The sequence below is a fragment of the Diabrotica virgifera genome, chromosome 8 (assembly GCF_917563875.1).
Source record: "Diabrotica virgifera virgifera chromosome 8, PGI_DIABVI_V3a".
NCBI classification, from domain to species: Eukaryota; Metazoa; Arthropoda; class Insecta; order Coleoptera; family Chrysomelidae; genus Diabrotica; species Diabrotica virgifera.
The window spans coordinates 20,424,079-20,442,826 of NC_065450.1; the positions used below are offsets into that span (position 1 = coordinate 20,424,079).

Genomic DNA, 18,748 nt, shown 5'->3' on the forward strand with positions numbered 1-18,748 from the left:
CATTTGGTTTGCTAAAAGCCAAAACAGGCATGAAGCGATATACTCAGCATTGACCTTTCCATTGTCCTCTGAGCTATTTGCAGCGTTTTAGAAGTTGTAACCGTCAGTGCCAAAGTTTCGGCACCATAGGCCATCACAGGTAACATACATTACACTTAACATTTGACCAATGTGTATTACCTGTGATGTTGAGTAATACTTTGATTTAAAAAAAATTAAGCATTCAGTATTATTTTATTTGTAGAATAAATACAAAAAAAACCTAGACTCAATTTTTCGGGTTAGAATTTCTCATATAACTCATCAAGGCATTGGACAATTCCGGATTTCGTTTATTATTTTGGCCATACAGCATTTTCAGTGCACTACTTAGTTCTGAGTTACGTTTTACAGATGGTTGTAAAATATCTGAAAATAGTTGTTCGTCCGATCGTTTGGGTAGTTTCACTTGATTCATGTCTAACCAGCATAGATATTCGGGTTTGTTCTGCAACAGTAAATAAAATTGTTATACAGTATGTCCCTGTAAGTTGTATCCATATGGAAAACTTTTTTTTTATTATTTTTACGAAAAAAAGTTATTCTTCATAAAAAGCTCTGCATGATGCAAAACCTAAGATTCAACCATCAAATATCAAATTATATAAATATTATACGAGGTATGTCAAAAAGTTTGAATTTCACTCAAGAGTAAAGTAGGTAGCTTTATTTTTCACAATATTGAAAATTGCTGTTACGAAAAGTTGTTTGGAATTAAAAACTATATTCTATTATGCAATTCTATCATTCTAATTGAATTTTTTTTTGTGGAAAACTAACATTATTTTCATTTATTTCAATTCTGATATCTCTTTTATTATTAATTTTACGATAAAAAGTGATTCTTAATAAAAAGTCTAAAAAATAAAATACAACCATCTTATGTCAAATAATATCAATTTTATACGAGGTATGTCAAAAAATATGAATTTCGTTCAGAGTAAAATACCTATCTTTATTTTTCACAATATCGAAAATTGTTATTATGAAAAGTTATTTAGAATTACAAACTATGTTTCAGTATGTAATTATATTCTTCTTATTGAAATATTCTGAACTATAAAGGTACTTTACTTTTTATCTAAATTTATCTTTTTGACATACCGACGCTGTCAAGCCAAAACGGCATAAACGACATTAACTTGATTTTTCAGGAAACACAAAAAACTGATTATTTTTATTTTTACTAACTCTGCTTATCTACAAAGTGACTCAAAAAAATTGGTGATTTTTTTTCAAATTTTAATATTTTGTAAACATTAATGTGGCTGAAAATACTATGTGAAATAAATTAAAAACTAGAAAATGGCGGTTATGTCCAATCAAGATATAACATTGGTGAATATGCCAAACTTACCTCTGGCGTTTACGCCGATCGCATTGTTGTAAGGTTAGCCAAAATGGCGCTTAAAAGGGATATATGCCATTAATGAAAAAAAAAACGAAAATTAAAAATTGTCGTTTATGCCAACAAGAAAAATTATGAAATTACGAAGATTTTTGATAGGTTTTATTTTTTATTAATCAAAAATACATTCTAAGTTAAAAACAAAACCCTAAATTGTTCAAACATGTTTTTGGTGCTAGGATGAAATACTTAACAATAAATAATACTTAAATAGAAGAGCTATACAAAAATTGGTATAAAAATAAAACTCAAAAAACACTTTCAAAGAACAACAACTTAAAAAGTAAAAAAAGACAAAAATCAGAGGTACATACAAATAGTTATTTTTTAATTTCTAAAACAAATAAGAAAGTAATTATTCACAAAAAGAACATAAGATTTACTTCTTCTCTATAGTTCAAAATAAAAGTTAATAAAAAAAAAAGAAAAATAACAGAAAAATATTTAACAACTTTAACTTTTAAACAATTTTTAAAAAAAAGTTCACTCCGTTTTATCTTCTACATCTGTTTCATCCAGTTGATCTGGAACTATGTTTTTCATTTTAAGAGATAAATATTCTGCATGATACTCTGGTTTAATAATTCTGCTGCTAAGTTGAAACATGATGTGAGATCGTGACTAAATATTTCTTCTTCTGCTGCAACGTCTGATGGTTCCTCAAAGATGATAATGTCATTGCTAAAAGCTGGCTTCTGCAATGTTGGCATTATAAATGTCATAAACCTCTAAGGGGAATATAGGAATATAGGGGAATTATTGCCAGTCTGTATATCATTTTGTGCTGCTTCGGTGTATGGTTTATTTTCATTTAGTGCGGCCATTATTTTTTTACTTCTGCTATGCATCAGCAACAAAAATATGGCATAAACGCCAAAAATCGATCGCCATTTTTAGCTACATAAAATTGATTTGAACTATATGCAGTAGTACAAAAAGAATTGTTCATCACACTAGTACAAAGTTACAATAAAAAATTTTAAAATAAACTATTTATTTGCGCAATTTTTAAAAAAGAAACCTGCATAAGAATACCATTGAGGAATGGCGCTTGTGTCAACCACGATGTAAATATTTGGTTTTGGCATAAGCGCCTCATAGTTTTTAAAGAAATTCAGGGTGTTTACGCTTCAAAAATCAATACAAATTGAAAATATTGCAGAGGTAAGTAATATCATGTTACTTATCCATAAAAATTGTAAAAATACATACCTTTACTATTATTACTGGACCGAACTGTACACAATGATAATCTTAGGGGCACTGGCGGTTGTGTCAATCAGTGTTCACGTCGACCTTCACGTGCGTGACTAGACTGGCGTTTATAAAAACTTTAAACCAATATTAAACCTATTTCACTTTGTTTTCGGTTATGCCGCGGTGACTGTCTGGTGCGGAAATTAAAATCCTATTTTTTCGTGCATCTACCTCAAAACTGGTCATTTTGGCGTTTATGCCGTTTTGGCTTGGCAGCGTCGATTACCTCGTATAAAATTGATAAAATTTGATATAAGATGGTTGTATTTTAGGTTTTAGACCATGCAGAACTTTTTATTAAGAATCACTTTTTCGTAAAATTAATAATAACCGAGTTATCAGAATTGAAATAACAGAAATTAATGTTGTTATCCATAATTTTTTTAAAAAATTTCAATTACAAAGATGTAATTGCATATTAGAATATAGTTTTTAATTCCAAAAAACTTTTCATAATAGCAGTTTTCATTATTGTGAAAAATAAAGCTACTTTACTCTTGAGTGAAATTCAAACTTTTTGACATATCTCGTATAATATTTACAAAATTTAATATCTGATGATTGAATCTTAGGTTTTGGACCATGCAGAGCTTTTTATGAAAAATCATTTTTTTTTCGCAAAATTAATAATAAAAAAGTTTTCCATATGGATACAACTTACAGGGACATACTGTAATTTAGTAGTTAAGATCTAAGGCTACTAATGTCTACCTCCACTGCAGTTCGTATTGACCGTATAGGCAATTTTGATGTAATGTCGAAAAAATATAAAAATGGAGTGTCAGTCAAGTTCAAGTAAAAGTTTTTGTAGATATTGTCCTGTAATTACGTTTGTAGAAAAAATATTGTATGATATGCGTGTTAAAAAGTACATTTTTAAGGCACTCAAGTGAATTGCAGAACCCCCTATCGCTCATTCTGCAAACTTTCACATGCGTGCCTTAAACGTGTACTTTTAACACTTATATCATAAATAACTATTAAAATAATAGTCTAAGAGCTAATGAACCCTCCGACTAACGATCATCCTGTAAGGCTAGAAATGTGCCTAGTGATAATTCGTAGCACACCAAGGCTAAAAACCATGACCTGGCAGGCATCAGCTGTGCACGTGTATCTACCAGGTGAATCGAAAAGTGCATAGTTTAGGGGTAAAATAAACTTTCTCCTGTAAGGTTTAAATTTAAGTATGTGTTTGAGTAAGTCATTTAGAAGAAATGTGTACAATGACAGGCGATTCTGAAGAGCATAAGACCTTGCCAGGCGAAGGGAAATATTAGGGGTTTTTCCTTAAATTATTTTTTTTTTGCATCAAACAAATTTTTTTTAGGTTTTTTGAATCATTAGAAACAGAAAAGGTCTTTAGTGATTTTTTTCTTAAATTAATAGTTTTTGTTATATAAGCGATTAAAAATTTTGAAAATTGCGAAATCGGCCATTTTTAACCCTAAATCGGACATTTATCTAAAAATTTCAAAGTTGCCAAGGTAGGTAGATATTCTGTAAACATTGATTGATAAAATTCCAAAGAGTGTTTTGAAATAAAATATCAAAAACCCCTTTGTTTTTTAATTGCTAATCAAGCGCGCGCGACACTGTAGTATAAGTGAGGACGTTTGAGTTGGCATAAATTCATTATCTCGAGAATGGGCAAATTTCAAGAGAAATCCTCAGACAGGTCGATTTTTATTTTTAAATTAGAACTTTTTGGCATATATTTAATACTAGTTACGTCATCCATCTGAGCGTGACGACGTAATCGATGATTTTTTTAAATGAGAGTAGGGGTTGTGTGATAGCTCATTTGAAGGTTATTTAATGCTCTATTCACTGATATAAATACTAACATAATTATTTATACAGGGTGTACAAATTTTTTTGTTATTAAATTAGCTTTGATTAAATTTGACAAATAGAAGAATAAAAATTTTTGTACACCCTGTATAAATAATTATGTTAATGTTTATATTACTGAATAGAGGATTAAATAATCTTTCAAATGAACTATCACATAACCCCTATTCTTATTTAAAAAAATTATCGATTACGTCATCACGCCCAGATGGATGACGTCACTAGTATTATATATATATATATATATATATATATATATATATATATATATATGCCAAAAAGTCCTAATTCAAAAATAAAAATCGACCTGTTTGAGCATTTCTCGTGAAATTTGCCCATTCTCGAGATAATGAATTTATGCAAACTCAAACGTTTTCACTTATACTACAGTGTCGCGCCCGCTTGATGAGCAATTAAAAAAACAAAGGGGTTTTCGATATTTTATTGCAAAAAACTCTTTGGAATTTTATCAATCAATGTTTAAAGAATATCTACATACCTTGGCAACATTGAAATTTTTAGATAAATGTCCGATTTAGGGTTAAAAATGGCCGATTTCGCAATTTTCCAAAATTTTAATCGCTTAATATATAACAAAAACTATTAACTTAAGAGAAAAAACACTAACCTAAAGAACTTTTCTGTTTGGAATGATTCAAAAAACCTAAAAAAATTGTTCGATGCGAAAAAAATAATTTTAGGAAAAACCCCTAATCTTTTCCCTCGCCTGGCAAGGTCTTATGCTCTTCAGAATCGCCTGCCATTGTACACATTTCTTCTAAATGACTTCTCAAACACATACTTAAATTTAAACCTTACAGGAGAAAGTTTATTTTACCCCTAAACTATGCACTTTTCGATTCACCTGGTAGATACACGTGCACCACTGAGGCCTGCCAGGTCATGGTTTTTAGCCTTCGTGTGCTATGAATTATCACTAGACAAATTTCTAGCCTTACAGGACGACCGTTAGTCGGAGGGTTCACTAGCTCTTAGACTATAACAATTGTTTGACTTCGTGCGTTCGTTTTTTTAAATTCGCACGAAATAATACGAAATATCAGATGAATCCATATATGTATTTAAGTTTATAATGGATTCAGTGTCCGCAGTCATAATATCAACCCAGACAAACCACAACAACAGGAAATAAAAGAAAAACTGGATAAATAATATGAAACTAATTCTTGTTGAGACTAGACTGTCAAATTTTGGTTCCATAAATTTTGTAAGGGCGGAATTTCGAAAATGTGAAGAAAGTCCACGAAATGGTTGTAGCTGATAGTTAACTGAAGGTGCGTGAATTGACAGAGGCCACAAGAATTAGGACATATCGCCCTAATAATATTTTGAACGAAGTTTTGAATATTAAAAAAATATCCTGATGATGGGTGTCGCGTTTGCTGACCATTGATCAAAAACATGATCGTGTGACCACTTCACAAAAGTTTTTATTTAAAAATTTACAGTCAGGAATAATATCGAGGATATACCAGCAGAACGCACCAAGTCAATTTTTTATTTATTCAACTATTAATGCAGTCGTTTACAGCGTGTCTACTTAAGTTGGAAACATATGGGAAACTATTTTATTATTAATTTTAAGAAAAAAAGTTATTCTTTATAAAAAGTTCTGCATGCCCCAAAACCTAAGATTCAATCATCAGATATCAAATTTGCTCAATATTATACGAGGTATGTCAAAAAATATGAATTTCGGTCAAGGGTAAAGTACCTTTATTTCTCTCAATATCGAAAATTCTTATGATAAAAACTTATTTGGACTTAAAAACTAAGATCATATGCAATTACATGCTTCTAGTTGAAAAAAAAATTTCTCAAATTTATGGATACCCAACATCGTTTTTAATTATTACAAATATGATAACTCTTTATTATTCATTTTACGAAAAAAAGTTATTCTTCATGATCTAAAATCTAAGACACAACCAAAATATATCAACTTTTATTAATTTTATACGAGGTGTGTCAAAAAATATGAAATTCGCTCAAGATTATAGTACCCTTATAATACTTCACAATATTTCAATTAGAAGGATGTAATTGATGTAATTGCATATTGAAACATAGTTTTGAATTGTTAACAACCTTTTTAATAATCATTTTCAATATTGTGAAAAAAAGGTAGTTTTCTCCTGTGTGAAATTCATATTTTTTGACATACCTCGCATAAAATTAATAAAATGTGATATCTGATGGTTGCATCTTCGGTCTTAGGACAGAGTTTTTTATAAAGAATACCTTTTTTTCGTAAAAGTAATAAAAGAGTTATTGTGTGTGTGTAATAAATAAAAACGAAGTTAAGTATCAATAAATTTGAGACAAATCTGGAAAATATTTTTTTTTCAATTAGAAGCATGTAGTTGCATATTTGATCTTAGTTTTTATTTTCAAACAACTAAAGGAACTTTGCTCTTGAACGAAGTTCATATTTTTTGACATACCTCGTATAATATTGACAAAATTTGATATCTGATTATTGAATCTTAGGTTTTAGAGCATGCAGACTTTTTATAAAGAATAACTTTTTTTCGTAAAATGAATAACAAAAAAGTTTCTTATATGTTTCCGACTTAAGTAGACACACTGTATAAAAAGGTACACTCTATATACTGCAAAGACACACTAAGTCGTACTTATTATAATAACAGGTAAAAATTTAATACTAAGTCAGTTTGACTGTTTCATTTACTAGCAGAATGCAATAAGTACTCTTAATGCAGTCTGCTTGTACTATTTTTGCGAAAACCGAACATACAACACTGTATTAACGTTGACTTAGAACATTCTGATTCTAAAATCTGTATACCTATCGTCAGATTAGATCATTTAATTTAGCACTAAAATCACCGGAGTAAATAGATTTTAAATACAGCACCTAGAGACTTGCAACTTTTTGCATTGTGTTCAGGATGATGTCAGGAAAAATCTACAATAGAAAAATGGGTGGAAATGTATATTGCGTTTTAAACTGCATAAAATATATCCAAAAGTGCACAGACATATCAAGATAATTTAAGCACTAGGGCACAGTTTCACTGCTAAGGCACATCATCTGCTGGAGTTTAGAGGGGTTTCCGCATTAAATTGATGCAAACAGATTACTCAAAGAGTCTTTGGGTGTGATGAAGACGAATGCACCTTCAGAACGGACAACTGGTATCTAGGGTCACGCCATCTTCGAAGTTTCGAGGGATTTTGGCACTTAATGCATGCAGATAGATTACTAGGCGGTTTTTGGGGTCACTTAGTACGAATAAGCCATCAGAAACGAACCTGGACCACTTGGTCCCAAGGTCACTGCTAAGGCATGTTACCTTATAGAGTTTGGAGGGTGTTTGTGCATCGGGGGTCGGTTTTGATGTCGTATTGTTATTCAGCGGCCCCAAAAGCCTTCGAGTAATCTGTTTGCGTCATTGCCAAAACCCACGAATCTCCAGATCATTTGCCTTAGCAGTGAACTTACCTGATTCTCCGGTGGCCGGTTCTGATGGCGTCAACGACCAAAAAACCGTTTGTAAATGACAACATCTGGCCCTCAATACACTTATTTGGATATGTTTATGCACCTTTGGATGCATTATTTGCACTTTTAAGATGCAAGAATGCATTTCCATCCATTTTTCTATTGTAGTTTTTTTTTCTGACATCATCTTGAACACAATTCAAAAAGTTACAAGTTTCTATGTGCAGTGTTTAAAAATCCTAAATTCCCTGGTCTAGATAAAGAAGACTAATCATCTATTTGCTTTTTGTATTTTTTGTATCTAATAATTAAATTTCTGAAAATATCTATTGCCTTTTTTTATTTTTATTTTTCAACTGGATTTTTTTAATGCCGAAATTCTAGTTGTCTAAGATTATAGGATAAAGCATTAATGGTAAAATTGATGCAACTAAAATGAACATTAAATTGGGATTAGTTGTGTGTCTACTTGTGTAAAATAGTAACATTATGAACAAGCAGAATGAACTAAGTCATTTCATTATTTATTAAAAAAAATTACTAATTAACCAAAACAACTGTTGTTGTAATATACCACATTTTTTAAAATGCCATTACTATTTCTATACAAGTAATAGAATTAAACTAAAAGTAATACTTTTTGTGTAATTTTGATTTGTATTTAAAAATTTTACTAAAACTTGATTTTCTCAAAACAGTGATTTTTGACTAGTGCAATCTGCTCGTATACCCTCGATATATTCTAATACTACACTTACCTCTGCTTCTTCGCATATTATCGAAACTGGGGTTCCATCTATAACGTTTATTGAACAAACAGTGAGAAATACCAACCACTTGAACATTTTAGCAGACTCTAAAAATAAATTTCACTAACAATACACTATTCTCGTCATTCAATCTGCAGATTTATTGATTACGTTAATATCCTAGGCATTATATTATTAATTGATAATTTTTAACAGGGTATGCATGTAGGTACTATTTTTAATAGTATAATGTATTTACCACGTTTTCACAGTTTAGACTCTTTTTATTCGAGCAAAATCGATGAAAAACAAGGCTGAGGGTGTTGGAGAATTTTAAGAAAATAATGAAGTAGCTTAGGTAATAATAAATAGGTTGAAACGTTTAACAAAAAAGTTAAAACTAACTGAAGAATAGCTGAACAAAAAAATAGCAAGTCTTAAAGTTATCCCTGAATTTGGCAGTGGCACAAAAATAATATAGAATGGCAAAATCTACTCTTCAAATTACAAAAAATCGTTTTTAAATAGACAATAAAACATCAAAAAATTTAGTCAGCGAAATACTCGGACGAACTAGCACTGATAGCGCGTGACAAACAAAGGCTAGATGAAGCATTTCTAACGTTCATAAAAGAAGCAAAAACAGTGAACTAATAATAGTCAGAATAAAACAAAATACTTAATAAAACAAGAACATATAAATGTACAATATGTACTATAACTAAAATATAAATGTACAATATGTATTAACTAAAATAGTCCAGAAAGCCACTGCGCATCCGCTAGGAAAAATAATTATTCAAATTTTCAATTTTTCACATAGTTTTTGTGGGTTAAAAATGGCCGATTTCGCAATTTTTCAATTTTTAATCGCTTATATGTCAAAAACTATCATTTTTAGAGAAAAGTCACTACAGACCTTTTCTGTTTGGAATAATGCAAAAAACCTAAAAAAACTTCTTTCCATGCAAAAAAAATTATTTTAGGATAAAAACAAAAAAGCGTTGACCACCTTTTGGTCCTGGCAACATGCAAAAGGAGTCCTTTTTGAGTAAGATTGTGCAAAAAATCCGAGTCAGAATATTTTTCCTAGCGGATGCGCAGTGGCTTTCTGGATTAAAACAAGAGACGATGTAAACAGAATAACAGTAATAAAAATAGGTGAAAATAAATTCCAGAGGCTCGATTACTTTAAATACTTGTGGATGTTAGTGGACGGCGATAATGGAAGGGGTGCAGAAATAAGCGACAGAATTAAACCGGGGAATGGGTTGTATTGGAAATATTTTTTTATCACCGACTATTTAAAGACAAAAGTCTGAGCATAAAAACCAAGACAAAAACATCACCAAGACTGTTGATAGCATAGGCAGCGGAAGTAATATGTGTCGTACAGAAAAAACTAAGAATAATTGAAAGAAAAATTATGAGAAGAAAAGAAAACGCGGCTTATTAAAGACAGAACAAGGAGAATATAGATTGACAAACTATGAAATAATGAATATATCCGAAGGGGAAGATATAGTAAAATGTATTCAAGCCCAAAGTCTGAGATGGTTTGTACACATACACAGAATAGAAGAAGACTAACTATTTAGGAGGATAACGAACTGGAAACCGGTAATAAACAGACCAAAAAGGAAGACCAAAAATAAGATAAGACAAACTACTAGAGGAAATATCAAAGCTGGAAATTGTAAACTGGAGAGAGAAAGATTCAGGACCGTAGAGAGTGGAAAAAGGGAGTAGACAAAGAAAAAACATAGTAATCTTCGAAAAGTTGCCCAGTGGATATATTATACGGCCTAATCCATCGCGTTAAATGAATTCAAAGCGCTCATATAAAAAAATTTATGTGATGTGATATTATGACTTACCGTTTCAGCTGCAAATAAAAGAACAGGTTACAAATTGCTCTTTATATAATAAAACGATCGCTCCCAATATTTTTTTATCTAATGCTCGTTCCAGAGAATTACAACTCTTTCGGTAATCATTCATCCTTGAAAAGCACATTTTTGGGTATGTTTGACTAAGATTATCTGTGTATGTTAACATTATTGCTTGATTGTAATTATTTTATAATCATTTTGCCTAAAGAGAAGAGATATTAAATAACAATAAGAAGTATATAAGTTTAACGATAATATACACGTTATACGTTATTTTCTCGGAAACCGCTAGAATGATTTTTATAGATTTTGGTGGGTCGATATGCGGCCGATATTATAGTGCTAATTACATTGTTGTCAAATCTTCCGTTTTTCTGGAAATCTAATGAACTTTATTATTTCAAATGGAACGTATATTTTTTAAGTTTTGAAATCTTTAAGCGATACTAATTAATTTTCATATAATACTATCTTTAACTAAATGTCATAATTTCGGAGTTATTGCTACATTTATTTAAAAAAAAATAAACAATTTATAAAAATATTTTTTTTCGGCCCGAGTAGACATTATTTTAGATTCTTTGGATCATTGGGAACAAAAAAGGTCTTTTGTAATTTTTTCTCTAAAGTTAATCGTTTTCGAGTTATAAACAATTTAATACTGAAAAAAAACGAAAAACGACGATTTTCAAGGTTTAAAAACACAAGTAAAAAAAATAATTTTTGAAATTACAAATTTCCTAAATTCAAGATCAAACCTTCTATCAGATACGTATAAGAATTTTTGGCACGTTTTATTCTAAAATATTGTTATTTTAATTATCAATTAATTAATTAATTAATTAGGGTAGCGGGTAGGAACTCTTTTAGAGTCCTTTGGATTCTATTGAATAGTCCTATCAGGGAAAGTGAATTAATCCCTGCCCTCCGCAGATTCCAGAGGAAGCTAGCACCTGCTAAGGGTCCCTTATCCAGGGTTACGGATGAAGTCCAGAACAGCATCCAAGGCGACGAAGACTACTTTTCGATACGGCGAAGACGGCGGAGCTGGCAACCCTTAATTTTAGGGATATTATAAGATCAGGGTAGGTGGGACTCTCTAGCTGTAGTGGAAGCAACTCGCATAGGAGAAGGATACTCCGGTGTAAAATCCCTGGCCCTCCAGGTTGGGGGTTAAGGCATCGAGCTAACTCCTCGGTACTTATAAAACACGTACAATGTTAAAAAGCCTAACCAAAGCCTCGGAGCAAAAGATTGGAAACACAGTAGACGAAAACTGCAAAGAAAACGGTTAATGAATTTTTGTACATGGAATGTGCAAGGTGTCTTCCGAAAAACACCAGAAATCATGTCAGAACTCAGAAATGCAGAGATAGATATCGCGGTGCTTACGGAAACTAAAAAGAAGGGTAGCGGTTCCGAAAAGTGGGGTCACTATGACCTGTTCTGTAGTGGAGTAACTAAAGACCAAAGAGCACAACAAGGAGTTGCTATTGTTATTCGCAAAACTTTAAGAAGATATTATTACCTCTTGGGAAGCAATTAATCATAGGTTTATAAAAATGAACATCACGATAAAAGGAAGCATAATAGCCATACTAGGAGTTTATGGAATTAATGAGGCGAGGACGCATTGATCAACAATAAAGATGAATTCTTCGAACAACTGAACGATGAAATTATAAAAGTAGGAACATCTAGGGAGATCATAATTCTAGGAGACTTCAATAGCAGAGTTAGACAGGAATTGAACAACAAACTGGTAGGAGCACACGGTGAAAATACCAGAAACGATAATAGAACCAGATTAATAACAACATGCACACAAAATAAATTAAAAATATTAAATGGATTTTATCCACACAGTGATATACAAAAGTACACCTGGATACAACAGACCAGAAATCTGAAATTTATAATAGATTATAGCGTTGTAAGACAGAGAACTGCAATTAAAATACAAGATGTGCGAGCAGCCAGAGGGCCATCATGTGGCACCGATCATCATCTCCTAAAAGTTAAAGCGGTATTCCCAAACAGATATGAAAAAGAAAAAAAACACATCGAGTCAAATCAGTTAATAAAACAAGTACGGTACAATCTGTACAGTCTAAACCATGAGAGTGTAAAGCTACTCTATACAAAACGTTTAGACGAAAAATTAGAAAGAAAATTTTGAAAATACCGAAGAACACTACGAACACATCAAAAAGACCATTCATTTGGCAGCAAAGGAAGCACTGGGAAAATGTGACGAAAACCAAAAAGGAATAAAACCGTTCTGGTGGGATGAAGAAGTAGAAAAGGGAATTACAGATAAACGTCGGAAATACCAAACGTTCCTATCAACAAAGAGAGAAAACGATAAAATAATTTACAAAGAAGCCCAAGCCAAAGTAAGAAAGAAGATAACTCAAAAAACAACGATTAATGGGAAAAGAACTGCCAAAAAATCAACACTTAGATAGGAGGTAGAAGAAGCATAGAGAGTTGAAGATTTATTAAAAATATGAGAACTAATAAGAAAAAAGACGTTATATCACCAATAACAACGGAAAAATGGGAAGAAGATTTCAAAAAATTACTAACAGAACAAAGACCAGAATTTGTTAACATAGAATACAACACGATAGGTGCACATACAGTGCTAGTCAAAAGTCCGTACCCCCCTCGTATCTTTTGAACGGTTATACCTATAATAGTGAAATTTGGAGGGAGGAAATAAACGGACGTAAGCTTCTTAACTAGTCATGACAGATGACGTAATAGTGACAGATGACTTTACAGCGCCACTGTGACAGATAATTTTAAATGGGACCTTATGGCAAGTGATACCTCGTTTGAAAAGTATTGAAAATACCTATTCATTAATACTAATTTTTTTTGAGTTTAAGCTAATTTTGATGAAAAAATGAAATAAATATAAAATTGTAGTTTCGCATTTAATTAATAAAAATTCAAAGTTCTGCCTATGATTACTTATCAAAAGGGTTGAAGTTTACGTAAAAACTACTAGAAAATTGAAAAACGTCAAATTTTTTGACAAAGAAACCATAGGCGGACATTTGAATTTTTGTTAATTAAATGAGAAACTACAATATTATATTTATTTAATTTATTCACCAAAATAAAAATCCACCTACACCCAAAAAAATTAGTATGGCTGAATAGGTATTTTAAATACCTTTCAAACGAGGTATCACTTGCCATAAGGTCCCATTTAAAATTATCGGTCACAGTGGCTCTGTAACGTCATCTGTCACTATTACGTCACCTGTCATGACTAGTTAATGAGCTTATGTCCGTTTATTTCCTCCCTCCAAATTTCACCTTTGTACGTATAACCGTTCAAAAGATAAGAGGGGGGGTACGGACTTTTGACTAGCACTGTATAAATTCATCACCATTACAAATAAGTAAATCAGAGATGGAAGAAATAACCAAATCGCTGAAAAATGGAAAATCCCCTGGTGACATCCCTGCAGAATTAGTGAAAGCCGGTACAGACAAACTACAAGAACAGCTAAGGAAACTGTTCCAAGACTGCTTAAATGGTGCCGAATTACCAAAAGAATGGAAATTATCTATCATGTCAACCATCCACAAAAAGGGCAGCGAGGATCAATGTGAAAATTACAGAGGAATGGCGGTAAACAGCACAATAAGTAGAATGTATGGGAAACTTATTAAGAACAAAATAGAAACTGACTATAGAGATTACGGAGCAGAAGACAAGCTGACTTTAGAGCTGGGCGGTGCACAGTAGACCACCTGTACTCTATTACGCAAGTTATTGAGAAAAAACAGCCGTCAATAAAGAAGTTCACCTGGTATACGTAGACTTACAAAAAGCATCTGACAGTGTGCCCCTCAGCAAACTATGGTCAACCCTACATTAAACCAACATTAAACATGGTCTTATCAAAGCAGTCCAAAGTCTGTATAATGGAACGACTGCAAAAATTAAAACTGGATTAAGGATGTCTGAGGGATTTAAGTTACTTACGACTTGAGTTACATGACGCTGAAGCTAATAGAAAAATATAACAAATGGGGTCTGGGCTACATTAACAACTAAAAAATAATATTTTAAAATGAAACAAGACCAAATCGCTTATCTACAACTGATAAAATGAGGCTTGAACTTGAATTTAGGCACTTCGCAGTTTCAAAAATAATATTTTTTACCTACTTGTGTTTTGAACCTATAAAATCGTAATTTTTAGATTTTTTTCAGATTTAAATTGTTTATACTCTAAAGGAAAATTACAAAGGGCCTTTTTATTTACAATGGTCCAAGGAACCTAAAATAATGTCTACCCGGGCCCAAAAAACTGATTTTTATAAATTGTTTAAATTTTTTTAATAAACGTAGCAATAACTCCGAACTTATGACATTTAGGTATAGGGAATATGATATGAAAAATAATCAGTATCCCTTAAAAATTCCAAAACGCCAAAATATACAAGGTGTTCCATTTGAAATAAGAAAGTTCGTTAGATTTCCAGGAAAAAACGGAAGATTTGACAACAATGTAAATACCACTATAATATCGGCCACAATAAATGACCCTAACCCACCAAAATCCATAAAAATCGTTCTAGCGGTGTCCGACCCTGTCTATTTCCAATTTAGGGCAATTTAGGAAAATTTATTGACGTTTCGACTCCAACTTTGGAAGTCGTTATCGAAATATGAAATTTGTTGTTATATATTGTTGACTTTCATTAAGTATCGAATGGACAAATTTCAAAAATACCTTCTTCTTCTTCTCATAACCTCTTGCCCTCTTAGTCGTCTGAGTTGGATTCCGGTTTTTCCATTTTCCATTTTTCAATAAATTTCTATTTTTGCCATCGTCTTTAATTATTATTTAATACTGTTCCCTTTATTCCTTCCTCCTCCTTCGAGGTGATGTATCCATATCCTTATCTTTCTCCTTTTCCTTCTGCTTCCCCGTTCGCATCTAAACATTCCGTAGATATATGTATTTGGAACCTAGGAGTTTTCTATTGGTTCGTTGCAGCACGCGGTCATATTTTAACCAATAGGCGGCGAGGTCTCAAACGCATAAACGGAATGTTATTCGGTTCCAAATTCATATACGGAATGTTAAATATTCGTACACCGAAAAAGATAAGTTTTTATTAGAGTCTGTTAAAAGGAGATTAATTTTAAAATACTTGTTACTGTATTATTAAATAAAAATAAAACAATTATAGTATTTGGAATGTTATTTGGTGCGAAATTCATATACGGTATGTTAAATATTCGTAGAACAAAAAGACGATTTTTATTAAAGCCAGTTAAAATAAGACTGGTTTTTATGTTTTTAATAGTATATTATACATTTTATATACATTTTATATACATTTTATTATACATTTTATTATACATTTTTAATAGTATATTTAATGATGGTTATTATGAAGCGAGTATAAGGGATACGAAACGAGCCGCCTAGCGGCGAGTTTCGTATAGAGTACGAGCTTCATAATGATAATAAATGCAAGTTGTATACACGATTTTTTCTATGATCGTTCCCAAAAAAAATATATTCAACTTTATTAATTTTGTAACGCAAACAAATTAAGTAGTTTGTCAGTCTGACAGTTTGTTTACATATTGAGAACTGTCAAAGCGTATATATATTTGACTCGCCATTTTTTACTGCGCGTGTGCCACCTTTATCGCAAATGTCATATCGCGATTCTATTCGTTACAAATCTGTATCATATTGAAAATCTGTATCATAATGAAGTTCATTATGATACAGGTAGTAGTCTAAGAGCTGGGAGCGGATTTTTTGCGTGATAAGTAATATGAAAAAACTATACGGGAATATGTTGAATTAGTAGTGTACATGACTTTCACCAACGGCCGGAAACCAGAGTTGGGGCCGAGGGTAGTTATAAGGGGTCAAAGTCGCGGATTTTATTATTTTTTTTATGACGCTCATGATTGAGATAGTGCACCAAAATTTGGGAATAAGTAGTTCATGTCGTACCTAAGTAAAATCTCTAGGGGCGGAACGCTGCGTGGCCGACAAAGGGGTGGGGGTAGGGGTGAATATAAAAAATATAAGGGGTTTTTTGCGACGTTCGTGACTGACATAGTGCACCATAATTTGGGTATAAGTAGACCATGACATAAATAATTGAAATCCCCAGAGCCGGAAACCAGAGAGGGGAAGGAAGGTAGTTATAAGGGGTCAAAGTTCCGTTTTTTATTATTTTTCTTTGTCACGCTCATGATCGAGATAGCGCGCCAAAATTTGGGAATAAGTAGGTCAGGACGTAACTAAGTAAAATCTCCAGGAGTGGAACGCTGCGTGGTCGACAAAGGGGTGGGGCAGGGGTGAATATAAAAAAATATAAGGGGTTTTTTGCGACGTTCGTGATTGAGATAGTGCACCAAAATTTGGAAATAAGTAGACCATGACATAACTAAGTAATATCCCCAAAAGCGGAAACCAGAGTGGCGGACGAGGTTAGTTATAAGGGGTAAAAGTCGCGGTTTTTATTATTTTTTTTGTGGCGCTCATGACGGAGATAGTGCACCAAAATTTGGGAGTAAGTAGGTTATGACGTAAATAAGTAAAATCTTAAGGGGCGGAACGCTGCTTGGGGTACAAAGGGGCGGTAGGCAGGGGTGAGTATAAAAATATATGGGGGTTTTTTTGCCGTTCGTGATCGAGATAGTGCACCAAAATTTGGGAGTAAGTAGATCATGACATTACTAAGTAAAATCTACAGGGGCGGAACGCTGCGTGGGCGACAAATGTTGTGCCGGGTCACAAAAAAAATAATACACACTGCGATTTTGACCCCTTAAAACTACCCTCATCCCCAACTCTGGTTTCCGGCTCTGGGGATTTTACTTAGCTAAGTCATGGTCTACTTATTCCCAAATTTTGGTGCACTATCTCAATCTAGCACGTCGCAAAAAACACCTTATATTTTTTATATTCACACCTACCCCCACCCCTTTATCGGCCACGCAGCGTTCCACCCCTGGAGTCTGTACTTAGTTACCTCATGGCCTACTTATTCCCAAATTTTGGTGCACTCTCTCGATCATGAGCGTCTCAAAAAAAAAATAATAAAAACGGCGATTTTGACCCCTTATAACTACCCTCATGCCCAACTCTTGTTTCCGGCTCTGAGGATTTTACTTAGTTATGTCGTGGTCTACTTATTCCCAAATTTTGGTGCACTCTCTCAATCACGAACGTCGCAAAAAACCCCTTATATTTTTTGTATTCACCCCTGCCCCACTCCTTTGTCGGCCACGCAGCGTGCCACCCCTGGAGATTTTACTTAGTTACGTCATGACCTACTTATTCCCAAATTTTGGTGCACCCTCTCGATCATGAGTGTCACAAAAAAAATAATAAAAACGGCGAATTTGACCCCTTATAACTACCCTCATCTCCAACTCTGGTTTCCGGCTCTGGGGATTTTACTTAGTAATGTCATGATCTACTTATTCCCAAATTTTGGTCCACTATCTCAATCACGAACAGCGCAAAAAACCCTTTATATTTTTTATATTCACCCCTACCCCCACCCCTTTGTCGGCCGCGCAGCGTTCCGCCCCTAGAGATTTTACTTAGTTACGTCATGACCTACTTATTTCCAAATTTTGGTGCACTATCTCGATCATGAGCGTCATAAAAAAAATAATAAAATCCGCGACTTTGACCCCTTATAACTACCCTCGGCCCCAACTCTGGTTTCCGGCCGTTGGTGAAAGTCATGTACACAACTAATTCAACATATCCCCGTATAGTTTTTCCATATTACTTATCACGCACAAAATCCGCTTCTATCTCTCCGACTATAGTGACATCATAATTGATGTATTACAGTATGAGAATAGAAAAATTATTGTTAATGTATTATTAAAGATCCATAAGGAAAAAGGTTTTCCTGTAGTTGGTTGTATACCATATAATACAAAAAAAACGAATAAAGTCCTTTATATTATAAGGTCTATATTTAAAATCCCTAAAAAGGGCTACATGACAGAACTAGTTTTCGATTGGTTGACCAATCATCA

At 32.7% G+C, this 18,748-nt stretch overlaps 1 protein-coding gene across 1 annotated transcript; it reads right to left on the reverse strand.

Moving 5' to 3' along the window:
* Positions 1 to 215: 215 nt before the first annotated feature.
* On the reverse strand, positions 216 to 8,948 carry LOC126889615 (uncharacterized). The gene is made up of 2 exons (XM_050658089.1): positions 8,804 to 8,948; positions 216 to 487 (listed from the first exon to the last, which is right to left on the reverse strand). Exons 1-2 carry the CDS (start codon positions 8,888 to 8,890, stop codon positions 269 to 271), a joined length of 306 nt encoding a protein of 101 aa, XP_050514046.1. The 5' UTR covers positions 8,891 to 8,948; the 3' UTR covers positions 216 to 268.
* Positions 8,949 to 18,748: the final 9,800 nt, after the last annotated feature.

Bases quoted from the DNA above. Each gene is read 5' to 3' on its own strand.
- LOC126889615 (XM_050658089.1), bottom strand. From the start codon at position 8,890: ATGTTCAAGTGGTTGGTATTTCTCACTGTTTGTTCAATAAACGTTATA. The intron at 488-8,803 runs GTAAGTGTAGTA...TTACTGTTGCAG, and splicing joins TAATATGCGAAGAAGCAGAG to AACAAACCCGAATATCTATG.